The 22,337-nt window shown below is 38.6% G+C and overlaps 1 protein-coding gene across 1 annotated transcript in view; it reads right to left on the bottom strand.

Annotated features, from left to right (window-relative positions):
* Positions 1-19,049, bottom strand: part of LOC107549164 (cytoplasmic polyadenylation element-binding protein 2-like) — a 34,875-nt gene extending 15,826 nt beyond the window's left edge. The window contains exons 1-3 of the mRNA XM_016230154.1: positions 17,972-19,049; positions 11,433-11,702; positions 820-910 (exon numbers count right to left, since the gene is read on the bottom strand). Of these exons, the coding sequence (XP_016085640.1) occupies positions 820-910; positions 11,433-11,702; positions 17,972-18,805 (1,195 nt within the window). The 5' untranslated portion in view covers positions 18,806-19,049. The remainder of the gene's footprint in view (positions 1-819; positions 911-11,432; positions 11,703-17,971) is intronic.
* Positions 19,050-22,337: the final 3,288 nt, after the last annotated feature.

Here is a 22,337-nt window from a genome sequence, read left to right as displayed (position 1 = left end):
GGATCATTACAAATGTGTCATTATAATTATATGACATACACGTTCCAATAAAAATGACATTTAAGTATATTTTAGTTTAGCATAAATGCTCGTCAGTACATTATGTAGTAATATTACATACTTCAGGGAAGCTTATTGCGTTTAATATAAATTTGAACTATAATACATTTGAATTTAATTACAATTAAAATGCAATTGTGTGTTTGAAAACATTACATAACATGTATGCTATTATTTAAAGATAATTGGAGTAATAACGTGTTGAATATGTTGGAGTCATAATATGTCGATTATTGCACAATAAGTAGGGGACAGAATAATCAACCGTGCGTTCATACTGACATTTACTATTTCACACAGCCTCAGGTAACTTATTGCTTACGTTAGACTAATTTATGAATAAAAACTGTTACAAGACAAAAAAAATATGAAAGACGCAACATGTTTGTGCAAGTTTATGTTATGTTATGTGTATAGGTGTGTGTATACTGGCTGTTTTACAACCTCTCTGAACGTCATCCGATCAGATTTTAGAGCACGGATGATCTGTTTTATAACCAGACTTTTTGATATTAAGAACCATTATCTCTGGAAGCAACACTGGCCATTGCAAAGCTCGACGTAATCTTCTAAAACATATTCTCCTTTTATTTCAATTAATCCATTAATGAAAATAAGCTAAATCAGTACAAATGCCAGATCTTCTTTGACAGTGATGAAGACAGACCTCATATGAACCATATATAGTGAAACTGTCCTCGACTTCCTGTCTTCAAAAGCCTTATAAGACTCTCATGGTGAGCAGGAAAGGGATCTTACCCTTCAGAGGGTCCTGCTCCGCCCTCATGATGTCAATCAGGGAGCTCTCCAGCGAGTGCATGTTCAAGCTGTCGTACATCCTGGACCGATCCTGAGGAAGAGAGAGTTGAGGTACGTGTCAATACCTGCGATACAGATGTAGTCTGTTTGGAAATTATGGGATTGCATGCAGCACACTAATGCAGTCAGGAGCAAACGGGCACACTTGAACGCATGGAATAGCATTTTTTCTGCATACTGGCCAGCGTTGAATCCCTGAATACTGAATGCCGCTGGAATGTTGTTTGTGGAGCTGTCACGAGTGGAATTAACCAGGCTGCTTTGTTAGGTTTAGTGTATTTTGGAATGAACGTTCAGCCAAACTAGTCTCACCGCGTGGCTGTTTTTAGGCAGAAAGTATCCAAGGCGTGTGTGGGAGATTTGTGAGTGTCACTTGTTTTTGTTATTCAGCTGCATTACCAGAATATCCCTCTTCCCTTCTGTAGACGTTTAAAGCAGCGTCTTATCTCCCAGTCACAACACCTGCCTAACAACATGCCACAGATATCTGTGTCATTACCGCAATGAGACCAAGAAGGAATGTGAACACAAACAGAGCTCTCCGCCACCCGCCGGCCCTCACAGACCTGTGTGAGTGTGTACGCGTTTTTGTGACAAATGAGGACATAAATGTGTATAATGACAAAGGTATGACAGGTATTACAAGGAGAAGGTGACTTTTCAGGACATTACCCCATGTCCCCACTTTTCAAAACGCTTATAAATCACACAGAATGGAGTGTATTGAAAATCTGAAATAGCACAAAGTTTCCTGTGAGGAGTAGGTTTAGGGGTAGGGTTGGTGTAGGGCAATAGATTATACGGTCTGTACAGTATAAAAACCATTACGCCTATGGAGAGTCCCCACTTTTCACAAAAGTAAACCTGTGTGTGTGTGTGTGTGTGTGTGTGTGTGTGTGTGTGTATGTGTGTGTGCATCACCGGAAACACACGCTCACACAAACACACCACACACACAAGACCAAGACCATGAGCTTCAGGCTAAACACAGGGGACCCTCATTATGAATACACTCCTGAAAAAGAAATAGACTTTGTATTGAATGTTCACTTGTAGTGCACTTACTAGTGTACTTAACAAGTAACATTAATAAAATAAAAGGCTGCTCAAGTGTACTAAAAGGGAGCACTCTTGCATTAATAAATGTCTTAGGTACACTTTTAAAAAGTGCACTTACTGAAATACGATATCAAATTAAACATTTTGAAGTACATTTTAAATATTTTTATAATCTAAAATGTAACAATTTAATTGTTATACACTTATTTTGATGTGTTAACTAACATACTAATGCACATGTAAAGTAATTTTAACAAAAGTCTGTTGTTCAATATACCATTTAAAGCTAATTAAATTAAATGCACTAAACAGCAAATACACATCATATAAATATTTACATGAGTCTGAAAACATTACATTCAGTTAACGCTTAAATATATTAAAGTATATTATTTCCATAATAACTACCTTAAAAAAAATACAAATCGAATTTAAAAAGTATGTTAAATAGTACTTGTGTTTTTAAAATATGGCATTTTTAGTATTACAGAAACTACAAGAACTATTTGACTATTACCTAAACAGATACAAATGTTAGAGAGGTCGTACATTAGTCTAAATGTTTTAATTCTTCTTAAACAGCATGTATCAACCTTCATTTCTTTACAGTATAATGTAACCAAGACCACGTGAGATGCGTAACATGATATTAACTAGTAATAAATTATTAAAAGCCCTACAAATTGTCATTCAATCAAATCTTGAGTGATAAAATCAAGTCCTGTCCCTCATTTGTTGACTATTCTTTTTCACTCTAAAATATGCTACAATATGAAGTTAAATGCTCTGCAAACACAGTTGTCTTTAATATAGTTCATAATATTACGATGGTCATGAATGGTGTGTACTTTGCTCTTGATAACCTGTAGTTTCTAGTTTATGTAGATTATGGTGCAGTATGAAGCGGTCTATCGGTCTATCACACTAAATCTCTAACAAACACGCGTTAAACAACAGCAGCTGCTCTGTGGCAGGATCATACCAGATTACTTCAGTCCAGCTTTACAGTTATTCTAATGAAAAAAAAAAACAACAACCTCTGTGTTGAGACCGAACATGCATATAAGCGCCTTTATAAAATTGTTAGTAATGATAGATGTGCACTTTAGGGTTGTGCTGATATCGTATCGACGATAGTCAGAGTAGCTGATGCCTTGACAATAGCAAGACGATTATTATTATTATCAGGCTAGTAATACTATCTAATTTAATATTAGGGCTTATTTGTTCTTTACAGTGCTGCACGTTAAAGCCACTTTATGAATGCAATGGCCAATCAGAGTTCAACTCAGGCGTTCAGATGAGTCATCGCTGAAACACCGGAGTTTTGTTGTTCAGCGCATGCTCTTGCAAATTCTCTCATCATAAACAACAAAGTGCAGATGTACGTGCGATGTAAATATAAGAGATTTATTCATCATGCAGTGTAGATATTTTCACTGATTATAACGGGAGTGTTATTAAAGTGCATAAACTCGCGCTAGACTAAAGTCAGTAAACGGAGTAAATAAATAATTAAATAAATTAGTACGATAATAGCGTGTATCGGCGATCTCACAGGCTGACAATTGAGCATATCACCCAACACTAGTGCACTTCACAAGTGATGAAAATGGCAGAACCTTGGGCATGGACATCGTATAAGAGCGCCTCCTATAAGCAAACTAAAGTATGAACATCAAAATGATCAAAATTAGATTAAAAAATGCAACAAAAATCTTTTATACACAAAAATAAAAGGTTCTTTATTGCCATCAGTGGTTCCATTAAGAACCTTTAAAATCCACGGAATCTTTCAGTTGCACAAAAGGTTCTATATAGTGGAAAAAGATCTTCAGGGGCTGGATTTACGAAAATCTTCTTAAGAAATTCCACAAAGTTCGAAAGAGTGTTCTTAAGTGTAATTCTTGAAAAATTCTTAAGTTCTCAAATATATTCTAAAGAACATCTTAATTTTTTTAAAATACTTTTCTTAAAAAAGTGAATACACGACACACTGAAAAACTCACACTTTATTGTATTTTTACGCTTCCTGCAGATTACCCTAATAATCATAATAAGCATGCACAATATTTTCGTCGTGACCTTGACTGGCGCTCAGCTTCACGTTTTTAAAGGGGTCATATGATGCGATTTCAATTTGTCCTTTCTCTTTGGAGTGTTACAAGCTCTTGGTGCATAAAGAAGATCTGTAAAGTTGCAAAGACTAAAGTCTCAAATCCAAAGAGATATTCTTTATAAAAGTTAAGACTTGTCCACGCCCTCCTCGTTCTAACACGCCCCCACATGTCTACATCACTGTGTGGGAAGATTTGCATAACACCACCCAAATGTTTACGCAAAGAAAGAAGGCGTAACTTTTATTCTCGCTGTAGTATTGTTGCCGCCGCCGCCATGTCGTGAAGGCACTGTGTGTTTCATTGTGAAAGCGAAACTACTTTGTTTGGTCTTCCAAAAGAGGACTTCGTCATGCCTAGAGCTGATCCGTGCTGGTCGCTGAGGAAATACATCAACTTAGTGCTGTGGATAGCCTGATCGGCTTTCACCGTGGACGAAGCGGAGTCCAGCCCGGGGTCGTCACATGTGGTTGCCGGAAGCCCGCCGGCCACTCCTTCGTCGAATCTGCCAGCCGCGCCGTTCTCAAGTCCGCCTGCCGTTCCTCAATCAAGCCCGCTGTGATGCTGTGTGACGCATTTTATGGAAGACTGTTTCCTGAACCTGCAGAGTAGCATACAATGGGACTGTGCTCAAAGGCTGTTCTATAAAGTGGGGCAGTTCCAACTTTGCAAGGACAGTCTGGCACTTCTGACTCACAGCCTGTAAGTACATTTTTTATATTTAAAGAATTTGCCACTGACGATTCAAACGCGAGTAGCGCTTGTTGTTTGTCGTTTCTCCAATCACAAATGCAGACATGGTTTTATGTTTACACGACGCGATACGCAATGTATAAAAACACAGTATAAGTCATTATAATCAGTAATTATGTCCCCACTGGATGCAACAAATGCCTTGTTTGTAATGGGTTTTATTGGTTTTGTCTCGCTGTGCCAGGAGACGGCATCACAGACAGTGTGTTAAGGGGCGTAACATTTCCGTCACACGCTTGAGGAATTCGGTCAATCACAACGCACTGGATAGCTGGCCAATCACAGCACACCTCGCTTTTCAGACCGATGAGCTTTGTAGAAATCGACGTGTTTCAGAAAGGCGGGGCATAGAGGAGAAACAATAATGTACAGTATGTGGAAAATAATGTGTTTTTTTAACCTTAAACCGCATAAACATTTCATTACACCAAATACACAAAATAATGTTATTTTTAGCAACATCACCCCTTTAATGCGGCCTGTTTTTGAACAGTTACTTTTAAATAGCCTGTCTCAAGCTGCAGCGATCTGTTTCATGAATTTTTGTGCTGTGTTTTTGCGCTCTCATCTGAGTGAACGCTTCCGGTATGTGTGTCCGCGCTACTACAGCAAAAGTGTCCTTTGTATCGTTGCATTCATATGCGCTGAACACTGCCAAAGATGATGTCGTATTTATAGGCAGAAATTAAAAGCGTCCAATTAAATCTTCCTGTCTGACTCATTTTTGTAGAGATGCTACTGAAGCTACGTTTACACGACAATGATGTAGTCAAAAACGGAAAAGTTTTTCCCTTGCGTTTTTAAAAAGTTTCACGTATATATGACAACGTTTTCAAAATGATTCACGTTTACACATATCCGCGAAAATGGCCAAAAACGCTGTATTACGTATGCCAGGCCAGTAGTTGGCGCTATCACATTGTTAGTAAACAGTACCTGTAGGGAAGTGACGATTATATGTTGTATACATAGACTGTATAAAAACATGGACGTAGTGTCCGTGACGTCACCCGTAGGTTTCTGAAGAGCGTTTTTGAAGCTCAAAGTGGGCGGAGCCTGCCATTGCCATCTTGGCAGCACGTCACCGCGCGTCACTCCCGGATAATCAAAAATGGGCAAAGAGGCGGGAGCTGGTTACTGAAACCACGCCCACCTAGCTCGACGCCGGTGACAGCAGCGGCGATCCACCTGTCACTCAAGTGGCCACGCCCTTAATTATGCAGAACTTTAAGGCTTAATATAATTTAAACGGATGAGTTATAAAAAAATTCACCCCCTCACAGTTGTCATGAAGGGCAAAATTTGTTATATAGACCAAAACCACTTTTTGTTCCAGGCTGCAAACATATTTTTTTCTGCTGTAAAGTTGGGCATTTTAACATGGGGAGTCTATGGGACTGACTCCCTTTTGGAGCCAGCCTCTAGCGGCCAGTCGATGAATTGCAGTTTTAGTCACTTCCGTGTTGGCTTCACGAGAGAGAGCGGAAGGTTGCCGCTTGGTTGTATATGATGCGTCTCCGCTGTTGGTTGTATTATTGGTGAAGTAAATCCACACTTTGCTGAAGAAGCGTTTGCAAACTCTTGAGCAGCAACAACAGTACCATGTACTCTGCCATTGTTGTGTATGTTTGTTCGCGCTCGCCTTTAAAATCGACATGTCTACATACCTAACACGTACTACAAAAAAAAATAAAAAATTACTTACTACTCACATGCATGACGTCACCGTTTTCAAAGAATCCTGTTTTGGGTGTTTACACGGAAACAATAACGGCGGCGTGGCGTTTTAAAAAAACTTGCAAATTCTTCTTAAGAATGTTTTGTGAATCCGGACCTAGAATATTAAAATGTTCTTTCACTAAGAAAAAAAAGGGTTCTCTTAAGAACTGTTGACTGAAAGATTCTTTGAGGAACCAAAAATTGTTCTATGGCATCACTGCTGAGAAAACCTTTGTAAGACAAGATGCTAAAGTGCACTGGTCAGTTTAACAGGACCACAACTAAACTAAATTAAAATAGGGGAACAGATTAATATGTGGCAACAATTTGACTAAAACGAGAGAACAAGTTAGTATAATATGGCTATAATACTGTATAATCAAGTCATGGGAGCAAATTCTTAATTCTAATTGTTTCTTCCTCATAGAATATCTGCTGCAGATACACTGACTGACACATTAGTGTATATTTATGATGGATGCGGTTTGGAAATCACACAGCGTTGACCGCGTCACATGCAGCTGCTTCCAATTGGCCCTGTCACGGCCATCTGCCTCCCACAGGTAGAGCAGCTTTTAAAAAGCAAGAGCTTATATCATTGCTGTGCCGCTTTCAGCATCCAGTCCTATTCACAGGCCCTCACAGCGGAGCTTACATATAGCTGCAAGAAGCTAAATATAGTTTTAGCAACATTGCCAGAAATAGTAAGAGCGTTTTTGAAGCTCAAAGTGGGCGGAGCCTGCCATTGCCATCTTGGCAGCACGTCACCGCGCGTCACTCCCGGATAATCAAAAATGGGCAAAGAGGCGGGAGCTGGTTACTGAAACCACGCCCACCTAGCTCGACGCCGGTGACAGCAGCGGCGATCCACCTGTCACTCAAGTGGCCACGCCCTTAATTATGCAGAACTTTAAGGCTTAATATAATTTAAACGGATGAGTTATAAAAAAATTCACCCCCTCACAGTTGTCATGAAGGGCAAAATTTGTTATATAGACCAAAACCACTTTTTGTTCCAGGCTGCAAACATATTTTTTTCTGCTGTAAAGTTGGGCATTTTAACATGGGGAGTCTATGGGACTGACTCCCTTTTGGAGCCAGCCTCTAGCGGCCAGTCGATGAATTGCAGTTTTAGTCACTTCCGTGTTGGCTTCACGAGAGAGAGCGGAAGGTTGCCGCTTGGTTGTATATGATGCGTCTCCGCTGTTGGTTGTATTATTGGTGAAGTAAATCCACACTTTGCTGAAGAAGCGTTTGCAAACTCTTGAGCAGCAACAACAGTACCATGTACTCTGCCATTGTTGTGTATGTTTGTTCGCGCTCGCCTTTAAAATCGACATGTCTACATACCTAACACGTACTACAAAAAAAAATAAAAAATTACTTACTACTCACATGCATGACGTCACCGTTTTCAAAGAATCCTGTTTTGGGTGTTTACACGGAAACAATAACGGCGGCGTGGCGTTTTAAAAAAACTTGCAAATTCTTCTTAAGAATGTTTTGTGAATCCGGACCTAGAATATTAAAATGTTCTTTCACTAAGAAAAAAAAGGGTTCTCTTAAGAACTGTTGACTGAAAGATTCTTTGAGGAACCAAAAATTGTTCTATGGCATCACTGCTGAGAAAACCTTTGTAAGACAAGATGCTAAAGTGCACTGGTCAGTTTAACAGGACCACAACTAAACTAAATTAAAATAGGGGAACAGATTAATATGTGGCAACAATTTGACTAAAACGAGAGAACAAGTTAGTATAATATGGCTATAATACTGTATAATCAAGTCATGGGAGCAAATTCTTAATTCTAATTGTTTCTTCCTCATAGAATATCTGCTGCAGATACACTGACTGACACATTAGTGTATATTTATGATGGATGCGGTTTGGAAATCACACAGCGTTGACCGCGTCACATGCAGCTGCTTCCAATTGGCCCTGTCACGGCCATCTGCCTCCCACAGGTAGAGCAGCTTTTAAAAAGCAAGAGCTTATATCATTGCTGTGCCGCTTTCAGCATCCAGTCCTATTCACAGGCCCTCACAGCGGAGCTTACATATAGCTGCAAGAAGCTAAATATAGTTTTAGCAACATTGCCAGAAATAGTGTCTAGAAAAGTGCTTCAGTTCTCCAGCGAAGAACACGAGGCCTGAAGACTCATGATCCGAGAGTTTGGGTTTCAAGCTACCATGCAATACCAAATTTGAAATGTTTATGAAAAACGTTTATGGACTCTTTATAATCACCTTTTTATAGCCTGTTTTTCCTATTCTCCTGCCTCCATTTCAAATAATTTGTCATGTCTTGTAGTCGAAAGCAGCTTATTTGAGACTGGTTCAAGACTGAGACGACATGTTCCTAAATTATATATGGAAAAATGGTCTTGGACTCCATATTTCCATGGTCTCGGGAGCATGTTCGACCCTGGTCTCGGTATTGATTCAAACGCATCTCGACTACAACTCTGTCACCGACATTCAAATTTCAAACTTCAAAACATTTCCTGTGAAATCGAACAAACTCTTTGTAACAACATTGTATCTCTATCCTTTCCTCCTTCCTCCATTTACATCTGTCTTTTCAGAACATGACGCATTTGATCTCTGGAACGCAGAGCAATCGTGGAGAAGGAAGGAGAGGAGAGAGGAGAGGCTGTGGAATGTGAGGAATTCCAAACGGCACCCTGTTTATGGAAATGAACAATACCGTAGATACTAGTAGAGTTGGACCTGTTTCCTGAGAGAGGAGAGAAAAAAAGAAAGTGATGAAGGCCAGACATCTTGCATATCAGGTTCCTCATTTCAGTTCTGTTAGGCTCGGCATTAAAGGAATTAGCTGTGACGTGCCAAACACTCATCTGGTCCGAAATTAAGTACAAATGAACAATGAATCCTGAGTCATTAGACCATACCAATATTACCAACCACAGCTCTTGACGACAGAAAGGCACTTTAAATATGTCAAAACAAAACTGGTTTAATACAACAGCACATATGACGATCTACAGCCTAATGGGGGGCACACAGGGCCTGAATAACATTAGCCGACAGTTGAGAGTAAGGATGGCTAAAATACCAGTATATGGTACCATGTTGATACTAAAGGTGCCTCCCGAATCGCGTACTTATGCACTATTCTATGACGTTTTGTAGTATAAATAGTGCGAGTAGTGCGTTCACACTGAAAATTCCAAAAAGAATAAGTACACTTCAAATACACTGATGATACACTTAAATAACCGAAAAAAACGAAGTGTGGAATGTTGGATGCTTCATGCACTCGACTGGCACAGCTTTAATTACATCGTGAAGGGGGAGGGGCTATCAGACTCGATTATTAATGACAAAATAACCTTATAAAATCCATACAGAGTGCATAGTGCACAAGTACATAGTGTACATGACACATGCATAGTGTATAGTGCGTCATTTGGGACGCAGTATAACTTGAAAAGTTAACATTAGCAGTGGAGGTTTAAAGCCAAAGTGAGAGGATGAACACCCAGCTACAGGTGCCACAGGCGGGGAGTTTCCTCGTACACTTCAGTGATTCACATGTACATGACCTGCAACATGACAAAAATGTGTTACTCTCGCCTCCTTTTCTCTGTCAGCCTCTCACACCCTCACAGTTTCTCAATTTCAGCTTGGAAGTGAGAAACTTTGGTATTCTCATGATCTAAAATTCTTGAAGTATTAAGTAGGGCTGGACAATATACTGAACATTTACTATATATTTGCAACCTTTTTTTTTTTTTGGTAACAGAAAACATTGTGAATATCAAGTACTGATGACGTCATCTTGAACTCACATGTTGTACATCTTGTACTTAAAGTATTTGTTCTTGGCTTTTTATATTATGTCTTTAATTCTATCAACTTTCATTCAGTAGATTATATACAGTAGATTAGCAATATTTTATGAAAGTTGATAGAATGAAAGATTGACGAAAGTTCAAAAGAGCAGCATTTATCTGCGATAGAAATATTTTGTACTATAAATGTCATCACTTTTGATCAAATTAATGCACCCATGCCAAACAGAAGTATTATTTTCTTTAAAAAAAAAAAAAAAGAAAGAAAACTGCACCTAACCCAAACTTTTGAACTGTATATAAAAATTTTTATATCTTTGTAAACCCATTTCAGAGACAATATTTACCTCCTAGTCCCAGGAGAAAATCAATAAACACAGGTTGATGGCCATACGAGCATGAGATTGTGCTTGAGATTCTGTGAGATTAATGTGCATTTCATAGTCCCAGGTGGCACATCTAACAGCAAGCAGGAAATGAAACAGATTGAATTGATTTAAATGCACCCATGCCAAACAGAAGTATTATTTTCTTTAAAAAAAAAAAAAAGAAAGAAAACTGCACCTAACCCAAACTTTTGAACGGTACTGTATATAAAAATTTTTATATCTTTGTAAACCCATTTCAGAGACAATATTTACCTCCTAGTCCCAGGAGAAAATCAATAAACACAGGTTGATGGCCATACGAGCATGAGATGCCAAAAAGCACACTGACACTAGACGGGATAATTTCTCTAAGCCTAGACTAAACAAACATCGACGATAGCAGTGCTCTACTGGAAGGCTTATTTTTGTCCAGAACTGTCTGTGAGAATCCGCCCGAGCCAAACAACAATGAAGGGAGAGGACAGGTTCCTTCAGGATGAAACCACCAAAACCCTTGATGAACTCATTGTGAGTCATGATCCTGTAGAAGGTCCTGAACATACACTTGATCAACAGAGAGGCATACCGGGCGTACAAACACAACACGTCTGCTGCAGATGCATACTGACCAGCAATTAAATTATAGCATGGACAGAGCCCACTGCATGGGCCGCCCACCCCTGCCCGAGTACTTCGATGCTCATCCCAGCACACATACATACCTGCAGCGGCAGCAGAGTGTTGCTGTTGTTGTCGGTACGGAACATGTTTTCTTCGATCCAGGATTTAGGTCCCAGAGAGCCGGCGGAGCGGGGAAACTTGGGCGGAGCGATGACGTTACTGGAGAAGGGTTTCTTCATGGGAGAGATCTGGTTGACCGAGCCGGGCACACCCATGCCGCCCCCGCGCCGATGGTCTCTGCCCCAGGACACCCCTCCAGAGGTCCAGCCGCTGCCCTGATGGCTGCCCCACGGCGACTGCTTCATCATGGGCTGCAGACAGACAGAGAGTACAGTTAGGTACAAAACGCAAGTACTTGAATGCAAACGCTAGATTCAGGGGTTCACTCGCGGTCATCTTGGAAACGCACTCGGCCATCTATTTTTCGTCATGGATGTATGTAGCTGAATGGGGAAATATCCAAATCTCAAAACATACTTGCCAAACTCACATTTCTATAACATTTCAAATCGGCAATAAAATCTGACATGAATGAATAGACTGTATATTTCAGGCTGATAAGCCTGTACACATGTGGTATTAGTAGTACTGGAGAAAGAGCATTTAATTGGACAAAAACCTGCATACCTTGTTTTGGTTATAATGAATGCACAGTTGTAGTGTATTTCAAATCTTACAAGTATAAAAACTGTGCTTGCAGATTAGGGCTGTGCAATATATCGAAATATCGCAAATGTACATATCGCAATATGCATATCACTACAGCTTGCAATATTTAGGGCCATGAACAAAAGACAGAGAAAATCACTCACTGCTCTAACCTAAATAACTTTTGTAGCTTAAATAAGAATCAGTGCATATTGAATTCAAAGAGTAAATACTAAGCAGTGCTTTATTTTTCCTTTTTATTATTCAGTTCCTAAACTCATGTTAAAATGACATTTTTATGTAATGCTTGATTAAAACACTACCGTTCACTTTCAGAAGTTGTTGTAGGGGTGCTTTTTTATTAGAATCTGAATCAGAATGAGCTTTATTCACCACTTAAGTGTGCGCAAACACAAGGAATGTGTTGTGGTTTTACAGGAACTCTTGGTACATACATACATACATACAAATAACCATATACTGTATATATGACACAAGATAGTTATAGAAGTTCACAGAACTGACTCGGCAACAGCCGAGTAAAACTGTTTCATCTGAGCATGTGGCACTTAAGCATTATCGTATCACATATCGAATATCGCATTATTTAATGAGTTATCGCATATTGCATTTTTCTTCAATATCGCACAGCCCTATTGCAGATAATATAATATTAATGACTACTTAAGTGTGCTAAAGAGTTCACGTTCTAAAGAGTTTGCTTTCTGTTTTAACACACTTAAGTACACTTTTAAAAAGTGCACTTTGTAATAAGGTCAAATTAAAAGTTTTACTTTAAAGTACAATTTCAATATATTTTTTTGTATTATTATTATTTGTTGTACTTTAAAGAAGTACACTTATTTTGATGTGTGGACTACAATACTAAAGCACTTGTAAAGGAATTGATTATAATTGTAACTGTTGATATTACATTTAAAGTTGTATTTTCAATGGACTAACTTTATCATTACAAATGTGTAATTACAAATATATTTAAATATATGTCATACAAGTTTCAATGGAAATTATATTCAAGTATATTTTAGTTTATCATTTTGTCAGTACATCCAACAATACACGTTTTCAGAATTATGAAATTACACATAAAATATACTTAAATCCTACTTAAGTGGGTCAAAAACACTCTAAAATTCAGTTAATTTGATTTAATATAAAATTAAACTTTAATACATTTTCGTTTTATGGACTCTTTTCACAAGACTGTGATGACGCATTTCAACGGTCAGCAGCATCGTAAATCCTCAAAGTTTTTAGATTTTTTTTTTTAAAGTGTACATTTATAACACTATACTTTGTATTAGATTACATTTGCATCAAATAACAAAAAAAAGATTTAATGCGCGGGTGTTTCTAATGCAGCGTCTATGGGCGGGACGGTAAATTTGATCAGTCGTTATCAGTCTCTCTCAATTTTTTTTCCTTTGATTGAAAGTCGTGAAAACACTATCGTGGAGTTTTTCTTTTGCTATTTGAGCAAACGGGAATGCAAAACATATATTTGTGCTACTCTCCCATTCGCTGCTCTCGAAGTTAACCCAACTATGACGACTGCTGAGAAACTCGGAAATGTGAAAAAAGGCCTATTGTAAATAACATGCATTTATGTGCTTGAAAACATAATATTCACGTTGCACTTCTGTGTATTCTTTTAAAGCAATACACCTGGGGTCCAAGATGATGTCATCAGTACTTTTGTTCTGTTCTCCAGAATGAGAGACTGCATCATTTTATTGCATATGTCTATTTAACGTTAATTTCATCGACTATTAGGAGTACACCAGAATACAGATTACCTCAACGCTAACAGAAACTAAAAGCTACAAATATAACCTGTGTGTGGGAATCTGAATGAGAGTGACTGGTGTAATCGCCCGTATGCAAGTGTGTGTGTGTGTGTGTTTCTTGCATGGCCAGGCTTTGCCTTGCTGTACAAGTAAGAAGATTTAAAGCTTTGCATCTAACACTGCACATCTCAAGCACACAGAGGCAACAACACACACTCTCTTTATCCCAGAACATAAGCCAAAAACACTCACAAATGCACACCAAACAGTGACAAACACATTTTCAGAATCAGCATGTGTTGTCACTGCATTGTGTGCACAACTCTCCCCAAATAAGTGTCCCACCCATCTCCGTAATGTCTTTGTGTGTAACTGGGTAATGGCTCGGGTGTGTGTGTGTGTGTGTGCGTGGGTGTGAGACAGTGTGCACATACAATCTGGTTGAGTGTTTAAGGGATAGTGAGAGATAATTGCCGTTGATGGCGTCTAGACACTGGAAAGATGGTGTACTAAGCAGCAAGAAGTAAATCACACAGCACATGCATATATCGTGTAATGGTAGACATGCATCAACCAGTAGAGTCGTTGCTATACTGCTTATACTGTTTTAGGTTAGTTAAACATAAGAAAGACCTAAACAGAAGAAGCTTCGGTGGTAATCAAGCGTATATTTAACTACTACAATGACCACCAACTACAACTTTCAGCCGCCATTTTATTCTTGAGCTCAATGGCAGTGAAGGATATATCAATGCTGCCTTCCAAAAGGCATCTCGGTAGATAGGATGTAGTACAGGTATTGGTTTCAGATGTATCTTGTTGCCTTCCTACGTTTGAACCCGGACAGCGTTTCTCAGCTTTCAGATGCAACTGTAGATTGTTTATTCATATGCATTTACAGCTGCGTGTTCATTGGCTGTTTAACAACGATTTCGGCTTATAAAGTCATAAGAATCAGATCTATTCATTTATGATATTAGGTTTTACTGATTCTGTGTGTTGGATTTTTAACTCAATGTTACATAGTTTAAAGGTGTTTTTGCACTGATTCCAGATGGATCATTTACTTGATATGAATAATCTTATCTTTTGGTTTGTTTCATCAAAGCTCCAGTAAAAAAGTGCAAATAAATAAATGAGATTAAGTACAATTAATTCTTTTTAAATGCCTTTATTTGTTGTTCTTAAGTATTTAAATATCAAAGAAATGTACAGTGGTATTTAATACAAAAATATGTCATTGTCTTCTGATGCACTGTTTAAACTTTTGGGGATTTTTTATGTTTTTTAAAAAGAATTCTCTTCTGCTCAGAGGCTGAATTTACTTGATCAAATGTACAGCAAAAACAGTAATATTGTCAAATATTATTACAATTTAAAATAACTGTTTTCTATCTGAATATATATTAAAATGTAATTTATTCCTGTGATAAAAGCTGTATTTTCAGCATCATTCCTCCAGTCTTCAGTGTCACGTGATCCTTCAGAAATCATTCTAATATGCTGATTTGCTGCTCATGAAACATTTCTGATTATTAGCAATGTTGAAAACAGCTGTGCTGCTTCATAATGTTTGTGGATGCTTTTCAGTATTCTTTAAATTATAAAAGTTCAAAAGAACAGCATTTATTTTGAAACAGAAATCTTTGTGTCTTTGCTATCACGTTTAATCAGTTTAATGCATCCTTGCTAAAATTATTGTCTTTAAAAAAAAACTAATCTTACCACAATAATAACATACATTTTCCGTCACATAAAAATTACTCATAGTGTGCTATAAGATCTTGGTCATACCTCTCACACCTACACACACATGATTCTGAACTCCTGAATAAAGGGTGTCTCCAGCTCAGCCCTAATATCATGCTTAACAGCTGTTACACCAGCATGACTTCACATGTACGAATATCACTGTGACATACAGTGGGGCAAAAAAGTATTTAGTCAGCCACCAATTGTGCAAGTTCTCCCACTTAAAAAGATGAGAGAGGCAATTGGTGGCTGACTAAATACTTTTTTGCCCCACTGTATAGGGCCACTCCTAAAATCATGTGACCGTCCCCCCTCCGCCTCTACCCCACCCCCACAAGCCCAGACACACACAGACACTGAGGCCTACCTTACTTCACCAGCACCAGATACCAAGATATTGCATCTGCGGCGACGCAATATCAAATACAAATGCATATCATTCATAAGGCATCTATAGCATATCACTGTTTGTGAGTTTTTTGTGGGAAACAGATGCTAGACTGATTCACATCTGTACCTTATATTATTAAAATAATGCTGAAATGCAAAGGAATACTAACATTCACCAAAAATGGCCACCATATAAATGGAATACTTGCGTAAACTGCAGATTACAGTAATAACAGCTTTTTCTAAAACTGCTGCAGTTTAGCAGGGTGTTGACATCTCTGGCCTCTAAGCTCTCAATAGGAGATTTCACTGAATGGCCTAGAGGTCAAGACATCCCTGGAATGTCACATGAAGCCCTTGAACGATATTACCACGGCTTGTGCTTGTTGCGCCCGTGTCCGCTTTCAGAAAAAAAATGGACAAACATACTACTATTTTCTGCATTCTGCAGTGTGCAAACCAGCTACATTTGCACAAAACTGTATAAAACCAGAGCAAGCTGTTCAGAATACTGTATCCCACAATGCACTGAACTTGATCTGACCTTGCATTTCCACTGTGACGTCTCTTTCTTGACAAGTTATGACACAACACCAAATTGCATTAAAAAGCACAAAAATTATGAGATTATAACTGCCATTCACAATGTTTCTTACTAGGATGTATGATTCTACAGTTTTTAACATTTACTTTTGCATCATGTATAGCTACTGTTGTAACATACTGATTTTTTCTTTTTCTTTTTGAAGGACGCCTCTTATGCTCGCCAAAGCTGCATTTAATCAAAAATACAGTAAAATAACAGAAAATATCTTTAGAACTGCTTATTTTAATATAAGTCACACTGGAGCACAAAAGCAGTCATAAGTAGCACGAGTATATTTGTAGCAAAAGCCAACAATACATTGTATGCAAATTATCGATTTTTATTTTATGCCAAAAAGTATTGGGATATTAAGTAAAGATTATGTTCCATGAAGATATCTTGTAAATTCCCTACCATAAATATATCAAAAGTTAATTGTTGATTAGTAATATGCATTGCCAAGAACTTCATTTGGACAACTTTAAAGATGATTTTCTCAATATTTAGATTTGTTTGCACCCTCAGATTCCAGATTTTCAAATAGTTGTATCTCGGCCAAATATCGTCCCATCCTAACAAACCTTACATCAATGGAAAGCATTTTTTTTAAATGACCCTTATGACAGGTGTTGTGGTCCAGGGTCACATATTTGAAACATACTGATACTAATTTTCAAATCCTACTAAGCAGTGCATGCTGCGTAGTACGCAGTAAGCTTGTGGTGACGCACTGACAGGCCACATTTGTATGCAACTCACAGACGTCACAATGGCTTCATTGAGCGCTGCATTATGACGCAATAGAAGCCGTTTCAAGGCCGCGATTGCGTCACAATGACAGCCGCCTTCATCTTTAGTGTTCTACAAAGGCCTTTACCAAACATGGAATTGTTGATTAGTAATATGCATGGCCAAGAACTTCATTTGGACAACTTTAAAGATGATTTTCTCAATATTTAGATTTGTTTGCACCCTCAGATTCCAGATTTTCAAATAGTTGTATCTCGGCCAAATATCGTCCCATCCTAACAAACCTTACATCAATGGAAAGCATTTTTTTTAAATGACCCTTATGACAGGTGTTGTGGTCCAGGGTCACATATTTGAAACATACTGATACTAATTTTCAAATCCTACTAAGCAGTGCATGCTGCGTAGTACGCAGTAAGCTTGTGGTGACGCACTGACAGGCCACATTTGTATGCAACTCACAGACGTCGCAATGGCTTCATTGAGCGCTGCATTATGACGCAATAGAAGCCGTTTCAAGGCCGCGATTGCGTCACAATGACAGCCGCCTTCATCTTTAGTGTTCTACAAAGGCCTTTACCAAACATGCGTTTATTTTCTCAATAAACGCAGTATGTGTTTTGTTTGGCTGAATGGGTTCTCTCACTTGGTGGTGGTGGTTGTAGTTGTTCCGCTGCTGCAGAAAGGCGCCCTGCTGCGGGGGGATCTGCGGGCTGACCGGGGACCGGCGGCTCTGCGGCGGCGCGTTGATCTGCGGGGAGAATGGGCTGCTGAAGCCCTGCACCGGGCACGGGTTGGCCGAGAAGCTCTGGAAGAAGCCGGGGTTGATAGAGGAGGGGATGCCGGGGTAGAAGTTGTCAGGCTCGGTGGTGGGGATCGGGTTTATTGCGTTGGCGGCATTGGAGACGGGCGGAGGCGGGGAGCTCGTCTGCACGGACCACGGCGTCCCGAAAGCGGGCATGGAGGGAGAAACCGAGCCGCCGCCGCCGCCGGAGCTCTGCATCTCCGGAAACGCGGCCGCCGCGAGCATGTTATTGCCGCAGGTGCCGTTGTTGATGTGGTGCGCGCTGGGGGACTCCATCTGTGGCTTCACCTTGGACGATGGCGCATTGGTGTCCAGGCCCGTGGAGGAGGAGGAGTACGGCTGCTGCTGCGGCGGCGGCGGCGGCTCAGTCTGCTGATGTATGTTCCGGTCGCGCTGAAGGTCACCGGCTGTCTGTGCGTGACCTACAGCGGAGAAGCGGCTCAGGTCGCTGTCGGTGGCGCTGCTCTGCTCGCTGTTGGACTGAGAAGCTGTCAGCCCCGCAGGCTCATCCTGCATGTTGCGCTGATGTGACGGGAAAAGAGGGGACACCAGAGGCGAGCTGCTGGGGCGCACCGGAGACGCGCTGGGATAGGGTGTGAATGCGCCTCCGCCGAAACGTGTGGAGCTGCTGCTGATGTTCGCTGTCTGCAACAAACCGAACCCGTAATCACCCATTTAACTGCGTCAAAACAGCGCAGCTCTCCTATTCCCAGGCCTGCTCAAGAACAATAAGAGAGGCACTGTGTCCTGTAACTTCCTAAAGCCTGTTTGGAGCGAGAGAGGAGGAGCTTTCGGTCGCCTTTTTACGTACTGTAGATATTGTTCTCGGATTTAATTGTCTGCGGCTTTTTTTTTAGCCGTTCTAGCCGTCCGAGCGACCGCGCATCCCCCTCCTCGCGTTACCGGCGGATCTGATCTGCTGCTGCGGCAGAGGATTAAAACTCCTGCATGCGCGTCACCGGCGCGTCGTTACGCCCGCCTCCCTCACAGCCGCAGAGAGAGCCGCAATGTGCGCGTCGCTCATTCATTATTCAGGAGGTGCAGCAGAGCAGAGCATGTCGAAAATATGGCAGCTGCTCGGTCAAATGCTTGTTCGGGTGTCTTCCAGCCTTTTCACCTTTAGCCCTTATAATCTGCCGAGGTTACACTCGTGCATCATGCGTGGCTGTAATAAACCAGTAATAAACGGCGTACTGTGCTGATTATGAACGTTCACATATCATATTACACGGCAGACCTTCGGTGCCTGATAAAACATTTTGATTAAGTTAGCACATGGCAGTGGAGCATATAAGTGTTGCACAGTCCATAGTATGCAGTGTGTTCCGCAGTATACAATGCACTATATTATACTGTTTATAAGTATTTAGTAGTCTTTATTGTATAGTATGTATAGTATATAGTGTATTCTATATAATGCACTATGTAGTATACAGTCTAGATTATACTGTAGCATAGTATACAGTAAGTAGTGTAGTATATTCTATGTAGTGCACTATATAGTATACTTTTTATTATTTAATGTATTTTGTAGTGTATACTTAGTGTAGTATAATGTACTATATTGTTTAATGTATACCGTACATACTGTATACTTAACAGTGTAGTATATGTATGTAATGTACTAAACAAGTGTTGATTATACTGTAATATTTAGTACAATGTAGTACACAATCTAGATTGTACTTTAGTAGTCAGTACATACAATAGTAAGCAGTATAGTACTGTATTTTCAGTGTAGTATGCAATTGTTTATTATTATCGTGTAGTAGTGTATACTATGTTGTGTAGTATAGAACACGGTGTTACACGGCAGACCTTCAGTGCCTGATAAAACATTTGGATTGTGTTAGCGCATGGCAGTGGAGCATATAAGTGTAGCACAGTTCATAGTATGCAGGGTATTCTAAACAATGTATTATATTATACTGTTTAAAAGTATTTAGTAGTCTTTATTGTATAGTGCGTATAGTATAGTGTAGCATATTCTACAGTATATAATGTACTATGTAGTATACAATCTAGATTATACTGTAGCATTCAGTACATAGTAAGTACTGTAGTACTGTATATTCTGTGTAGTGTATTATATAGTGGGCAGTCGTGTATTATTGTGTAGTGTATACTTAACTGTGTTGTGAACACTATATAGTGCAGCAAATCCTATATAATGTACTATACAGTCAAGAGTATACCTTAGTTTTCAGTATGCAGTAAGAAGTATAGTATATTCTATGTAGTGCACTATATAGTATCCAATTTATTATTTAATTATTGTGTAGTGTATACTTAATTGTGTTGCATACATAGCAAATTCAATATAATGTAATATACGGTTGCACTTTATTTTACAGTACATGTACTTACAGTGTACCTACCTAAGAAAGTTCTGGTAATATAAGGTAACTGCACGGGGTAGGGTTAGGTTTAGGGGTAGGTTCAGAGTTAGTACCTAGTTATTGTAATTACTATAATAAGTACATAGCATGTACATGAGGAACAGGACTGTAAAATAACCCAGGGCCAACAAAGATGTCGAACCAGGAACATGTCGCACTTTGTAAAATCAGGTTCTGCTGCTACATATACAGTCAAGAGTATACCTTAGTTTTCAGAATGCAGTAAGTAGTGTAATATATTCTATGTAGTGCACTATATAGGATCCACTTAATTTTTTTATGTATTGTGTAGTGTATACTTAGTGTAGTATATGCTATATAATGTACAATACAGTCTAATTTATACCGTAGAGTTCAGTACACAGTAAGCAGTATACATACTTTAAGTATACATTGTGTATACTTAACAATGTAGTATATCTAAATAATATACTAAACAGTGTAGATAACACTGCAGTATTTAGTACATAGTATGTGGTGTAGTATATACTATGAAGTGCACTATATAGTATGCAGTTGTTTATTATTTAATACATTGCATATTGTCTACTTAACAGTGTAGTATATTCTATATAATGTAGTACACAATCTAGATTGAACTGTAGTAGTCATCAGTAAATACAGTAATAAGTAGTATAGTATATTCAATGTAGTACACTATATCGTATGCAATTGTTTATTATTATATTGCAGTATACTATATTGTGTAGTATATTCTAATATACAATTCTACAGCAATATGTAGTATACAATCTAAGTATGCAATCTAGATTATACTGTAGTATTAAGTACATAGTATATTTTGTAGTATGTTCAGTGTAGTGCTTTACATAGTATGCAATTTTTTTAATTTTTAATCTAGCATATTGTGTACAGTATTATACATAGAGTAGCATATTCTGAATATCTTAGATTATGTTGAAGTGTTCAGAATAGTGTAGTATAGTGTATTTAGTGTATCTTTAATAAGAAAAGTAGTAGTCTGTGTCGTTCATAATGTGGTATTTAGTATATTACGTAAAGGTAAAATACATAATCTAGTACCTAGGTTGTAGTTTAGTGTATTCATTATTAGGTACTGCCTGCTTTATAAAGAAGCATTTAGTATATGGTTTATTGTGTAATATATAAAACAAGGGTAGTTTATTCTATATAGTGTACTATATGGTATACAGTCTAGAATATTCAGTATACTGTGGTAGTGCGCTATATAGTGTTCTAGTTTATACTGAAGTATTTAGGCTATTCTGTAGTGTAATATATAATCAAGTAGTGTATACTACCATATATATTGTTCTGAAATTATCCTGTCTAGTGCACACTGAATAATTGCGTATATTGGTCTATTGCATTTAGTGTAGTACATGGTGTACATAGTGAAGTATTCATTATATTCTTTAGTGTAATACATAATACGAGTAGAATATTCTATACAGAGTACTTCACAGAAACAAAAACATACCAAAAAGCCTTATGCTATTACTATGTTTGTTTGGGTTTTTTGGAAATATACCATGGCAATGCCATGTTATTTTTAGCAACATGTAAACCTCATGAGAACCTGTTTTGTGTAATCATTCGGGACTCCTTCTAATATAAACATGGTATGGCATCACCAAGGTAATTTTGGTAGGAGTATATTGTTTGCGCTATAGCATTTAGTATATTATAGTGTAGTTATATAATATAGTTTAGAACATACGTACTGTAGTGCATACTTCAGTATGTACTGCTGTGTGTATAATACGAGTGAACAGAGATAATGAGCGATGTGCATCCTCAGTGAGCAGTGACGCTGGATTCTAAAA

Source organism: Sinocyclocheilus grahami, unplaced genomic scaffold (assembly GCF_001515645.1).
Source record: "Sinocyclocheilus grahami isolate Dianchi unplaced genomic scaffold, SAMN03320097.WGS_v1.1 scaffold364.1, whole genome shotgun sequence".
NCBI classification, from domain to species: domain Eukaryota; kingdom Metazoa; phylum Chordata; class Actinopteri; order Cypriniformes; family Cyprinidae; genus Sinocyclocheilus; species Sinocyclocheilus grahami.
This window is presented reverse-complemented; position numbering and strand designations above follow the sequence as displayed.